We start from the raw sequence: 13,768 nt of genomic DNA on the forward strand, positions 1-13,768 counted from the left end.
ATGTTGTGTTGGTGAGTTATCGTATGAACATGGGTGCTTGCGACCGCCAAGACTAAAGGATAAAAAAAGAATTTTATTCGGGTCATAATAAAAAGTGGTATTTAACACTGTTTTGGTATATCGTAAATAGCTTTGTGGTTCACAAAAATTATAACAAATATAGCCTATCCTGTAGAGAATTTCGTAAAACTATTTTGGAAGATTTGAATGGTCACCAAACCCTTGGGGCGTACTTTCTAAGTTCAACTTTTTCAATTTTTTCTACTTTTTTTCAGATTTTTCAAAGAAAAAATAATGAAAAAAATTAATAAATATAAATAATATTCATTTTAATTACCAAACAATCTAATTATTATTTTTATTTGTAGTTTTTAAAAAAAAAACCGTTAAAAAACTTTTCTGATTTTTTCCTATTTTCGATAAATATTTCTTTAAAAAAGATATTATTATTTATGTTAATTGGGGTGTTAAATATTTCTTTAAAAATTTTTTTTTTGAAGTTGTGTTTTTTTAATTAAATAAATAAATTCATAATTATTTCCTTCTATTCATAAAAAAAAATTGTAATTGATTATATGAATTGATCGATTTCCTTTTATTAATAAAAAAAACTCATAATTATCTACTTCTATTAATAAAAAAAAAAAATAAATTCATAATTATTTCCTTCTTTTAATATAAAAAATGGTAAACTCTTGACCAACAAAAAAGCAAAAGACTCGACCAAATTTAATGTTGTATTCTCTTGGATTAGAACCTGTATAGATAACTTATTATATTTAATTAATGAAAATGAAGAACTTAAAGAAAAACGTACTAAAGATAAACATATAATTTGGGTAGGTGTTTAATATTAAATTAATAACATTATTTTTTTTTATTTTTTTTTGTGTTAGACTCTCTTATATTGGAAACAATATCTTCCAATTAATGAGATATGTGTTACTTTTGGTATTAGTCCAAAAACATTTCAAAATCACTATAGTCAAACCATTGAGTTGTATGCAAGGAAATAATGGAAAGAGATATGATAAACTTGTTGGATCAGTTAGTTTTTTAAAACATCCTATATCTAATGTGCTTTATCGTGCAATTGCTGCTGACTCTACATCTATTGATATTGAAACTCCCGCTGATTACCAAATCCAAAAAAAATACTATTCTGGTAAAAGCAAAAGTCATGTGGTCAAATTATTCGTAAACATGATAGTTTTCCAATCTTGGGTAATTATTTTAAATAACCTCGCTACCTCTTACTTTAATACTTTGTTATTTTATTATTATTATTATTTTTTTTTTTTTATTATTATAATAATTATATATTATTGGTATTTTTTATTTATAAAAATTAAAATCTGGGCAATAAAAAAAAAAAATAAAAAAAAAAAATAAAATAAATAAAAAAAAATAAAAAAATTTTTATTTTTTTTTTTGTGATCATCAATTTAATTTGTTTTAATTTATTTTATTTTTTTTAATTTTTTTTTTTTTAATTTTTTTTTTTTTAATTTTTTAAAATGAAAAAAATAAATTTAATTTCGATTATTATTTTTATAATTTCACTTGTTTATTTTAATTTTATACATATAAATAATAATATAGTTGAAAAAATGTGTGATCATAAACATTTAGTTGACAAAGTAGATAGATTAGTATTACCAGATAATATCGTACCAAGTAAATACGATTTACATCTTAGACCAAATTTAAAGGATTTTGTATTCAGCGGCAAAGTTGACATTACAATCAATATTGTTAAACCAACCAAAAAAATCATTATCCATTCAATTGACATTGAAATTCAATCAGTAAAGATCTTAAATCAACAAGCTACTTCCGTTACCTACTATGAACCAGAAGAAGTTGCAATTTTAGAATTCCAAGATGAATTACCAGTTACAGAAAATACAATTCTCTCCATTGATTTCACTGGTATTTTAAATGACAAATTAAAAGGTTTCTATCGTTCAAAATATGTTGTCAATGGTGAAGATCGTTATATTGGTACCACTCAATTCGAAGCCACTGATGCTCGTCGTGCTTTCCCATGTTTTGATGAACCTGCTTTAAAATCTTTCTTTAATATTAAAATCACTATTTCATCTCATTTAACTGCTCTTTCAAATATGGATACAACTTCTGTAATTGAAAATAATGATGGTACTAAAACCTTTATGTAAGTGTATTATATATATTATATTGAGAAAAAAAAAAAAAAAAAAGTACTAATTTTTTTTTTTTTCTTTATTTTTTTTTTTAAAATTAAAAGTTTTGAACAAACTCCAAAGATGAGTACTTATATTGTTGCATTTATAGTTGGTGAATTCGATCATATTGAGTCACATACTAAAGAAGGTATTAGAGTTAGAGTTTACAAATGTGTTGGTAATAAAGAATCAAGTGAATTTGCTTTAGATGTTGCCACCAAATCATTATCTTATTTCATTGATTACTTTGGTATTCCATATCCATTAAATAAATGTGATCACATTGCCATTCCAGTACGTATTTTTTATTAATAAAAAAAAAAAAAAAAAAAAAAAAAAAAAAAAAAAAAAAAAAAAAAAAAAAAAATATTAATCATATTCTTCTTAATAATAATATGTTAATTCCTTTAATAATATATAATGATACCATTACCAATCACCATCACCATAGGACTTCTCCTTTGGAGCTATGGAAAACTGGGGTTTAATTACTTATCGTGAATCAATTTTATTAACATCAGATAAAACTACTCTTCGTACTAAACAAAGAATTGCTAATGTAATTGGTCATGAATTAGCACATCAATGGTTTGGTAATTTAGTAACAATGGAATGGTGGAGTCAATTATGGTTAAATGAAGGTTTTGCAACATTTATGGGATATTTATCAACTCATCATTTATTCCCAGAATGGGAAGTTTGGAATGATTTCTCTGATTGTTATAGAAATGGTGCACTTCGTTTAGATGCTTTAGAGAATTCACATGCAATTGAAGTACCAGTACGTCTTTCGTCTCAAATTTCAGAAATTTTTGATGCCATTTCTTATAACAAAGGTTCATGTGTAATTCAAATGTTAGAGAGTCGTTTCGGTGAATCATTTAGAAAAGGTCTTCATCATTATTTGGATACTCATTCCTATAAGAATACCAATACCGATGATCTTTGGGCTTCAATTTCATTGATTAGTGGTGTTGATGTTAAATCATTCATTGATTCATTCACAAAGTATCCAGGTTATCCAGTAGTTTCATTCACTCCAACTTCAACTGAAGGTACCTTTGAATTATCTCAAAAGAAATTTAGATTACAAGGTTCTGAGAAATCTGATGATCCAATTTGGAATTGTTTCATTAGATTCCAAACTGGTAATGCTGGTCAACATGAATTCATCTTGGAGAAGAAATCCGATACCGTAACAATTCCAAACTTTAAAAATGGTGATTGGATTAAACCAAACTATGGTCAAACTGGTTATTTCCGTATTGCCTACTCACCTGAAACTATCAAAGCATTGGTTCCAAAGATTAAATCAATGGAAATTCCAACTCCAGATCGTTTAGGTTTATTATCAGATGTTTTCAATCTTTGCAAGGCACACACTTCTTCCATCTCTGCCTATATGGATTTAGTTTTGGCTTTTGAAGATGAAAAGGAAAGTAATGTTTGGGATTTCATTATCGATAGTCTTGGTTCTATTCAAACTTTAATTGAAGATCAACCATACTCAAGTAGATTCAATGAAATCTTTGTTCAACTTTTGAAACCACTTTCAAAACGTTTAGGTTTCGAGCCAACCAAAGGTGAACCATCTTCAGATACCTTGTTAAGAGATAAAGTAAACACTAAATTGGGTATGTTGGGTGATGCTGATATCGTTGCTGAATGTAAGAAAAGATTCGAAGCTTTCAAAGCAGACTCTTCAAGTTTACCATCAGATATTCGTTCTACAGTACTTGCTACAATCGTAAAGAATGGTGGTGAAGCTGATCAACAAATCATCATTGATCAATATCTTAAATCTTCTTTAGTCGCTGAAAAGAATTCTTACCTTTTGGTACTTGCTTTGGCTCCAAAAGAGGAATTGGTTGAAAAAGCCCTCAATTTCGCTTTATCTCCATCCGTTAGAAGTCAAGATAGTTATATGGTTTTCTTTACCCTCCCAAATCGTGTTCGTCAATTCGCTTGGGCTTACCTCACCAAAAACTTTAATCAAATCAACGAAACATTTAAAAACTCTCCTTTGTTTGGTCGTATCATTGGTAGTTGTCTCACCTCTAAAATGGATGATTCTCAATACAATGAAGTCGTCAACTTTTTCAAAGATCATCCAGTTCCAATTGCTGATCGTTCAATTAAACAAGATTTAGAAATGGTTACAATTAATTCAAATTGGTTCAAAGCTTTTAATCAAGATTTATCAAATTGGATTCAATCAAAATAAAAATAAAATCTCTTACAATGAAAGATCTTTGTTTTAATAATTGATAGTGATAAAAAAAAATGAGACGAAAACTAAAATAAACATCAAATTATTGTTTTCCTTTTTAAAACACAAATTTTATTTTTTTAAATTTATTGTTTTGGTTAAAAAAAAAATTGCTTTTTTTTTTTGTTTTTGCGTTCATCCAGAAGTATAGATTTATTTTTGGTAACATATGAATGTAAGTTTTTTTTTTTTTTTTTTTTTTTTTTTTTTTATTTATTCATTTATAAAAAAAAAAAAAATAATATTTAAAAAATGAAAAATTTTATGTTTTTTTTTTTTTTTGTGCAACAATTCTGTTTTTTAGGACTTGTTTCGTTAAATTAAAAAATAATATAAAAAAATTAGAAAATGAGTGAAAATAATAAAAATAATAATGATAATGTAAAACCATTAAATGAAATGACAAAAGAGGAAAGAACCAATTATAGTTTAAGAAGAGCACCTGATTATCATGGTAAAGAGGAAAGTGTTTTAAATAGCTCAAGAACTAAATGTTGGGAAGCAAGAGATAAATATTTTAAATGTTTAGATGATAATAAAGAAGATGATTCAAAATGTAAAGCATTTTATAATGAATTAAATAATTCATGTTTAAAGAGTTGGGTAAGAATTTTTTTCAATTTTTAAAATATAAAAAGTTAATCTTTTTATTAAAATAAATAAATCTCAAAATCAATTACTAATCTTTTTTTTTTTTTTCTTTTTTTTTGTATCAATACAAAATAACAGAGCGAATATTTTATTAAAAAAAGAATATCAGATAAAAATAAAGAAGCATTTTTAAATAGAAAAGATTAAATATAAAAAAGTATAATATAATATAATATAAAATAAAAAAAAAAAAAAGATCAACCACAACTTTTAGTGGTTTTTAAACATGTAATTATTTCAAAAATTTATTTATTTATTTATTTATTTATTCTTTTTTTTATTTATTAAGTTGAATTTGTAATTTAGGTTATTTTGAATAAAATTATTATAAAGTTTCAAGTTTACAAATGTATATTTGTGATATATAATAGATTATGTTTTTTAAATTGATCAATCCAGATTTTAATTTTTGGGGGTATGATTTTTGGGAGGGGGGTATTTTTTTTTTCGAAAAAGATATTATTTTTTTTTTTTAATCAAATTTATTATTATAATAATTATTAATTAAAATTTTTAAATAATAATTTATAATTATAATTTTTTTTTTAATTAATTTACATTATTATACAATTTTTTTTAAATTTTTTATTATTTTTCTTTTTTTCTTTTGATTGACATTTTTGATGAGCTTCACAAGCGTCAATTGCTTTTTCAAATACTAAATGTAAATTCTTTTGTGTTAGTGCACTACATTCCACAAAATCAAATGCATTAATTTTCTTTGAAAGTTCAATACCTTGTTGAGTTGAAATTGGTAATTGTTTTTTTTCACATAGTCTATCCAGTATAACTGAATTTGATTTTAAATCCATTTGAGTACCAACTAAAACTATTGGAGTATTTGGACAATTTTCATTTAATTCTTGTACCCATGAATCTAAAATATTTGAAAATGATGATGGATTTATAAGTGAAAAACATAATAAAAATACATCAGTTTGAGGATAACTTAACCTTCTTAATTTACTAAACTCTTCTTGACCTGCAGTATCCCACAATGATAAATTATATGGTTTTTTATTATGCATTAATAAAGTTGAATAGTTATCAAATACTGTTGGTTGATATTCATTTGAAATTGAATTTGATGTATAACTTAATAACATTGATGTTTTACCAATTCCACCTTCGCCAACAACACAAACTTTAATACTTTTCATTTTTTAATCGATTAATTATTTTACTATAATAAATAAAATAAAAATAATAATAAATATAAAATAAATTTGTTTATTTATTTATTTATTTATTATTTTTTTATTTTTTGTAAAAAAAAAAAAAAAATAATAACAAAATTATTTTATTAATAATTTAAAAACAATTAATTAAAATTTTAATATAAAATAATTTTAAAAAAATAAAATAAAATAAAAAAAAACAAATAATAAAATAAAAAAAAAAATAATTACATTTTAAAAATGTGGGGGTATTTATTATTTATTTGTTTTTATTAAATTTTCCAAATTAACAATAAAATTAATATCACAACTAATTTATAGTAATTTATTTTATCTCTTTTTATTTATTTTGATAATATGATTATATTAAATTTTTTTTATTTTATTTTTTTATTCCAAAAATTATTCTTTTTTTTTTTTTTTTTATTATTTAAACACACACAATATTTCTCTGAAAAAAATTCAAACACAATAAATTTGAAATATTTGTTTTTTTTTTTTTTACCATTCAACTTTACACCAACTTCAAAAATTTGTTTTTTTTAACTTCCTTTAGCAAACACATAACTGAGTAGTCTTTTTTATTTTTAACTTTAATTTATAATAATAAAAATAAAAAAAAAAATAAAAAAAAAATAAAAAAATAAAAATAAAAATAAAAATAAAAATAAAAATAAAAAAAAAATAAAAGGATACAATATAGAATTACATTTATACAAAAAGTTTATTATTACTATAATTTTATTTATTTTTTTTTTTTCTTTTTTTTCTATCGCTTTTTTTTTTTTTTTTATTAATATTATTATTTACTATTAAAATTTGAATTTTATGAACAAGTTGATTTTTCAGAATTATTTGAAGGCATTGGTTTACCACAACCACCACCACAACAAGTAGTTGGTTGTTCATCATCAATTTGAATCTTTCCTCTCTTTTTTCTTTGTGGTGGTTGATCATTTACAAATTCATATTGTTGGTATGACTTTGTATTTTCATCAAATTTAAGTTCTAAATTTATTATAAAGTAAAATAAACATTAATATAATGTTTGGGTTTTTTTTTTTTTTTTTTTATTTTTATTCTTCTAAACTAATTTAAAAAAAAACATACGAATGGTTTTTTCATCTTTTCTAACACCTTGAATTAAATCTTTAACTAAAAAATGAGAGACAGCATTTGCATGATCTATCATTTCATTAATTTTTGTATTATCTGTTTCATTTTTATTATCTCTAAATTGAACTCTTGTTAAATTGATTACATGTTCAAGTGCTCTTTTATCATTTTGAAATACCTTTTTCTCTGTTCTTAATAAACCTAAATAGCTAGATAAAACTTTTGCTCTATTCATTATTACAATAATATACTTTCGGCTGTTTTTTTTTTGAAAATGAAAAAAAATAAAAAAAAAAATTAAAAAAAATTTAAATATTGAAATAAAAAAAAAAAATAAAATAAAAAATAAAATTAAAAAAAACAAAAAATCCAATTTTCCCATTTTTAGGATGATTTTTATTTTCATTTTTAAAAAAGATAATTTTCTTAATTCGAAATAAAAAAAACAAATAAAATAAAATAAAATAAAATTACCCTTACACAATAAAAAAATATAAGATTAGATAAAATAAAATAAAAAAAAACAACAAATAAATCAAATTTCCCATTTTAAGGAAATGATTTTTATTTTTATTTTTATTTTTATTTTTATTCAAAACAAATGATTTTCATTTGAAAAAAAATGAAAAAAATAAAAAAAAAAAAATAATAATAAAAATTATTATTAATTATTATTAGAAAAAACTAAATTACCTTTTTTAAATACATGGGAAATTGGTGGATCAACCATTTCATAAATGATATGTTCCCATTTATCAGCAGATAATATAACAAAATCAGCAAATTTACCAACTTCTAGTGAACCATGAGTTGAAGATTTATTGATTGAGGCAGCAGCATTTAAGGTGGCAGCAACTAAAGATTCGTTCATATTCATTTTCATGAGTACACACGCTAAATTCATAACAAAAGGCATTGATAAACAATGAGCATTTGGATTGAAATCACTTCCCAATGCGACTGGTACACCTAATTCAATCATTCTTCTAGCGGGTGGACATTCCAATCTTAAGATGTAAGCTGTGGTTGGTAAAAGTACAGCAAAGGTTGGAGTGGCAGCCATTGCCTTCATACCATCTTCACTAACCTTCTCAAGATGACTAATTGCCCTGCAACCCAACTCACCTGCCAATTCACCAGATTTCATATAGGATAATTCATCGCCATGGAAATTGCACTCCAATCCAATATCTTTACCAGCTTGAAGGATACGTTTAGTGTCTTCATACTCAAAGAAACCTTTCTCAAGGAAGACATCGATATTAGCTGGCGATATTTCCCCAGCGTCTTTTAATCTCTTCAATTCTGGTATCTGTTTATTGATGATGTCGTCGGTGGCCTCGGATGCATTCATACCCTTTGGGATTGCATGGCCGCCTAAATAGGTGGACACGATTTCAACACCTTGAAATTGTTTAGATGCTCTATCTAACACTTTCAACATTTTCATCTCGGTTTCAGTCTCTAATCCATACCCACTCTTTGCTTCAATCAATGTTGTACCATTCTTTAACATTCTATTCAATCTTGGTATTAAAAGTTGATAAAGTTCATCCTCTGTACTATTTTTAGTATGTGAAATAGTGAATTGAATACCACCACCTGCTTTATGAACATCTAAATAGGTTGCTCCTGCTAATTTCATTGCAAATTCATGAACACGATCACCACTAAATACTGGATGTGTATGTCCATCAACAAATCCTGGTAATACAGATTTTCCTGTACAATCTAAAACTTTTTCAAAACTTTTATCTTTATATTTCTCTTCCATTTCTTTAAATGTACCAATATCAAAAATAATACCATTTTCATCAATAATCATTGTACCATTTTCAATAATTTCAATCTAAAAATTTTAGATTTAATTGAAAATAATAATAATAATAATAATAATAATTTATTATAGTAGTAAAAAAAATTAATAAATTGGTTTTTTTTTTTTTAAATTTTTTTTTTTTTTTTTTATATTTATATTTATATTTATTTATCATACATTACTCATTTCTTTACCAATTAAAAATGGTTTACCTTTTGAAATCACAACTAATTGTGATGCATTTGAAATTTTTAATTTAAAATCGAATCCCATTTTTTTAAATTTATCTGTTTAGTTGTTTAAATGAAAATTAGAAAAAAAAATGAAAATGAAAATTTAAAAAAAAAAAAAACAAAACAAAAAAAAAAAAAAAAAAAAAAAAAAAAAAAAAAAGAGCATAGAAAAATAAAGTAAAAAAAAAAAAGTTACCAAAACAAATAATTCCACATAAAATTACATTTCACCACATTTTTGCAGAAATTTTATATGCAGCCAATCTTTTTAAAAATATTTAATAAATCTTTCTTAATTTTTTATTTTTTTTTTTTTTTTTTTTTTTTTTTTTTTTTTTATACAATGATTTAATTTTATTTATTTTTAATATGGATTTAGTATAGATAAATAGAACACTCAAAAATACACAAAATGATATAATAATGGTATTAAAATGTGAAATTTTCTTTGCTGTGATAAAAAATAATAAAAAAAAGTATGACCTATTAATTTTTATTATTGTTTTTTAAATAAACCTTAAGCTGTACTTATTAAGAAAGGCTGTTCCAGTGCTGTTTTTCGGCTAAATTTAATTCTCTTCTTTTTAGGTAGGTTACCAAAATCCTATTCTTTTACTTTTTTTTAAAAAATATACTATTGAATATTGTATTGGTAGATTAATAATACAGCACAGCAAAGAAAATCCAGCATTAAAATGACATTTAAAATAAAATGTAATTTAAATGATATTTTTAATATCATTTAAATACCATTAAAAATTAAATGATATTTTTAATATCATTTAAATACCATTAAAAATCAAATGTCATTTAAATTTTATTTAAATGATATTATAATTAATAATATAGTTAAAATATAATTAGTAATATAATTAATAATATAATTTAAATTACATTTACCATTAAAATGATCATTAAAATGAAAATTAATATTAATATTTTAAATGATATTATATTGTTAATTTTTATATAATTTAAAATTTAATTAGTAATAAAATTAATAATATAATTTAAATTACATTTACCATTAAAATGACAATTAAAATGAAATTTTAAGGGAAATTTAAAGTTAAATTAAAAATTTCATTATTAAGAATATTTAAATGTTAACAAATTTGTTCTAAATTGTTTCATTTAGTTTAAATTTTTTTCCACTAAAAATAATATAAATATAATTAAAACAGATAACGAATTCATTCAATGTGAAGTTAGGAAAATAAAAAAAAAAAAATAAAAAAATAAAAAAATAGTATTGAATTAAAAACAAATTAAAGTTTTCCATATCCATGAAAAATTAAAATAGTTTTATATTTTTATTTATTTTTTTTTTCTTAATATCTATGATGCAAGGAATTGGAATTTTTAAGAAACATTTAGAATAAAATCACCAACAGGGAATTTTGGTCAAACTTTAAATTTTTTTTTTTTTTTTTTTTTTTTGTAAATGGTAAAATCCATATCACTTCCAATTAAAGATTAATTAAAGTTATTAACTTTTAATAATTATTTTTTAAAATTTTAAATAAAAAAAAGTAATTTATATACATATATTTTATTAATAATAATTATTATTATTATTATTATTATTATTATTATTATTATTATTATTATTATTATTATTATTATTATTATTTAAGCTTGAGATTGTTTATCATCATTATTATTATGATTATTTAATATTGAAGATGGTTGTTTATCTATTGAAGATGACTCAATTTCATTTGAGTTTGAATTTGAGTTTGATTGATCAATCTTTTTTAAAGAGATTGATTGACCTCTTGTTTTTCTAGTTTCCCTTGTTTTTTCTCCACTTGATCCTGATGAATTTGATGAAGTACTTGATTTTTTACTTGGTACTGGAGTATTTCCCCATTTGATACCAACTAAATGTAATAAATAGTTGAATCTTTCAGACTCTCTATAAATAGTTGCAATATGAGGATCAATACCTAACCCAAATAAAAGAAGTATACCAATAATTGACATACAAAAAGCATTCATATATCTAAGACCAAATCTTGAAAATTGAATTCTTGGACATTGATCATTTCCTTTTTCTAATAAACAATATACCCATTTTTCAATTGCATCATAAAATACTTCACCATTATACGATACATATAATGGATACATTGATGTAAATGAAATACAAAATAAAATTACTAATAAAAATGTAACTGATCTTAACTTTAATAAATAAATAAAATTAATAAAAATTAATAATTCTATATATATAATACACAAAAATTTTAATTTAAAATTAATACTTACATTTAAAAATAAAATTCTTCTATCATTTATTGATTTAAATAAAACAGTCATTTTAAATACTTTATATATTGATGATGTAATAAAAATAACCATTAAAAATGTTACAATATATGCTGGTACTATAATTATAATTTTTTAAAAAAATTTAAAAATTTTAGTAATGTTAATTTAATTTTAAAAAATAAATAATTAATACATACTATAAAAACAAAAATATAACCAAAACCTATTATTATATTCACCAATCCAACAACCTGCACTATCAATAGTAGATTCATAATGTTTTATTGGTAATAAAGCAAAGAAAAAAATTAATGCCCAAACTCCAATTGATGTTTGTAAAAAGTATTTATTTGTTTCTAAAATTAAAAAAAATAAAAAAAATAAAAAAAAAATTAGATAATTATTAATTTACTATTATTTTTATTAATTTTTAAAAAATTTATACTTACTCATATTAATAGTTAAAAAGAAATCAAATGAATAAAGTGATAACATAAATATAGTACCTAAACCACCCATTTGAAAAAAAAAACCAGTTAACATACAATTACCATCTTGACTACTACGATATCTACCAGGTTGTGATGAACATCTAAAATCACCATTACCATATTGTTGAGTTGCATAACTTGCACATAATGCTAAAACTGTAAATCCCAAATAAATGATAATCCAACTACGATGTGTAATTTTATTTTGAATTAAACCAAATGTAAGAATTAAATAAACTGCAATTGTTGCAGATACACAATAAAATACAACTTCAGTATAAAATTTTGCATCATATTGTTTGTCTGTATAAACATATAATGGACAAGGTAAAACACAATTTGGCATTACTTCATGAAACTTTTCACCATTTTTTATATCATCTGTTGAAACATAAACCAATGGATAAACACATGAAACTGTGGTATTGGTTGATCCTTGATTTGGATTTGAACATTGAATTGATTGATTTGAAGAACCACCATAACTTGTTAAATTATAATAATTCTCTGTAATTGGGTAAAGATCCTTACCATCGGTATCATTTTGTTGACATGAAAAACCTTGGAAAAATGAAAGAAAAGGTACACATGTTTCTAAAACTTTAAAACAATTCTTTTGACATGGATTCGATGGTAAAGGGAATGAAATACCATTTATATTACTATTACATTCTCTATAGGTTGAAATACAAAATAATTTAATTATATTCTCTTTACAAATTAAATCTGGAATTGCACTAAATCCCATTGGATTTGTTAAAGTTGCTGTAACATTTGCTTCAATAATTTCTTGAGTATATCCATATGGTAAATAAATATTTTTATAACCTAAATAATTTGAACACATTGAAATTGGATTTAATATTTCACATTTTGATCCAATATCTAAACTATTTACAAATAATTTTTTTAAAAAAAAAAATTTTAAAAAAATTAAAAGAATTTTCATTTTCATTTTCATTTTTTTTTTTCTAAAAATAATTTATTTTTGATGTTGAATTGTGTTTAAATGTATTTTTAAAAATAAAAATATAAAAATATAAAAATATAAAAAAAAAAAAAAAAAAAAAAACTAAATTTCAGCAACACGTTTTACGTATTTTTTTTTCGTTGATCAAATTTTTGTTCGGCATTTCATTTTATAAAAAATCGACCAAAAAAAACCCACTTATTTTTAATTTTTCAGATAACAAATTCAATAAGTCATCAAAAAAAAAATAAAAAAAATAAAAAAAAAAATAAAAAAAATAAAAATTAAAAAATCTATAACTGGTTGTAAGATATTTTTTTTTTTTTTTTTTTTTTTTTTTTTTTTTTTTTAGAATGGGCAAGATATTTTCATTTTTTTTAAAATAATTATTAATTATTATTTTTAATATCTTACCCATTTTTTTTTTTTTTTAAATAATAATAATTAATTAATTATTTTATTTAATTTTTATTTTTTTATTTTTTTAAATAATAATTCAATTAATCAATTATCCATATCTATTTTTTTTTTTTTTTTAATTATTTAGGGATAAAAAATTT

The 13,768-nt window shown here is 21.9% G+C and overlaps 6 protein-coding genes across 6 annotated transcripts; 2 read left to right on the forward strand and 4 right to left on the reverse strand.

Moving 5' to 3' along the window:
• Window positions 1-1,610: 1,610 nt before the first annotated feature.
• Window positions 1,611-4,431, forward strand: psaB (puromycin-sensitive aminopeptidase-like protein; the record flags this gene model as incomplete). The annotated part of the gene is made up of 3 exons (XM_641252.1): window positions 1,611-2,176; window positions 2,270-2,501; window positions 2,659-4,431. 3 exons carry the CDS (start codon window positions 1,611-1,613, stop codon window positions 4,429-4,431), a joined length of 2,571 nt encoding a protein of 856 aa, XP_646344.1.
• A 393-nt stretch (window positions 4,432-4,824) lies between these two features.
• Window positions 4,825-5,274, forward strand: DDB_G0269220 (cytochrome c oxidase subunit VIb; the record flags this gene model as incomplete). The annotated part of the gene is made up of 2 exons (XM_641253.1): window positions 4,825-5,079; window positions 5,206-5,274. 2 exons carry the CDS (start codon window positions 4,825-4,827, stop codon window positions 5,272-5,274), a joined length of 324 nt encoding a protein of 107 aa, XP_646345.1.
• Window positions 5,275-5,681: 407 nt separating this feature from the next.
• racG (Rho GTPase) lies at window positions 5,682-6,287 on the reverse strand (the record flags this gene model as incomplete). The annotated part of the gene is made up of 1 exon (XM_641254.1): window positions 5,682-6,287. One exon carries the CDS (start codon window positions 6,285-6,287, stop codon window positions 5,682-5,684), a length of 606 nt encoding a protein of 201 aa, XP_646346.1.
• Window positions 6,288-7,131: 844 nt separating this feature from the next.
• On the reverse strand, window positions 7,132-7,656 carry lyrm7 (LYR motif-containing protein 7; the record flags this gene model as incomplete). The annotated part of the gene is made up of 2 exons (XM_641255.1): window positions 7,132-7,313; window positions 7,416-7,656. 2 exons carry the CDS (start codon window positions 7,654-7,656, stop codon window positions 7,132-7,134), a joined length of 423 nt encoding a protein of 140 aa, XP_646347.1.
• A 429-nt stretch (window positions 7,657-8,085) lies between these two features.
• amdhd1 (amidohydrolase domain containing protein 1) lies at window positions 8,086-9,513 on the reverse strand (the record flags this gene model as incomplete). The annotated part of the gene is made up of 2 exons (XM_641256.1): window positions 8,086-9,270; window positions 9,418-9,513. 2 exons carry the CDS (start codon window positions 9,511-9,513, stop codon window positions 8,086-8,088), a joined length of 1,281 nt encoding a protein of 426 aa, XP_646348.1.
• Window positions 9,514-11,105: 1,592 nt separating this feature from the next.
• Window positions 11,106-13,199, reverse strand: fslN (frizzled and smoothened-like protein; the record flags this gene model as incomplete). The annotated part of the gene is made up of 4 exons (XM_641257.1): window positions 11,106-11,660; window positions 11,745-11,863; window positions 11,945-12,103; window positions 12,197-13,199. 4 exons carry the CDS (start codon window positions 13,197-13,199, stop codon window positions 11,106-11,108), a joined length of 1,836 nt encoding a protein of 611 aa, XP_646349.1.
• Between the last annotated feature and the right edge of the window lie 569 nt (window positions 13,200-13,768).

The sequence above is a fragment of the Dictyostelium discoideum genome, assembly GCF_000004695.1.
Source record: "Dictyostelium discoideum AX4 chromosome 1 chromosome, whole genome shotgun sequence".
Lineage (NCBI taxonomy): Eukaryota > Evosea > Eumycetozoa > Dictyosteliales > Dictyosteliaceae > Dictyostelium > Dictyostelium discoideum.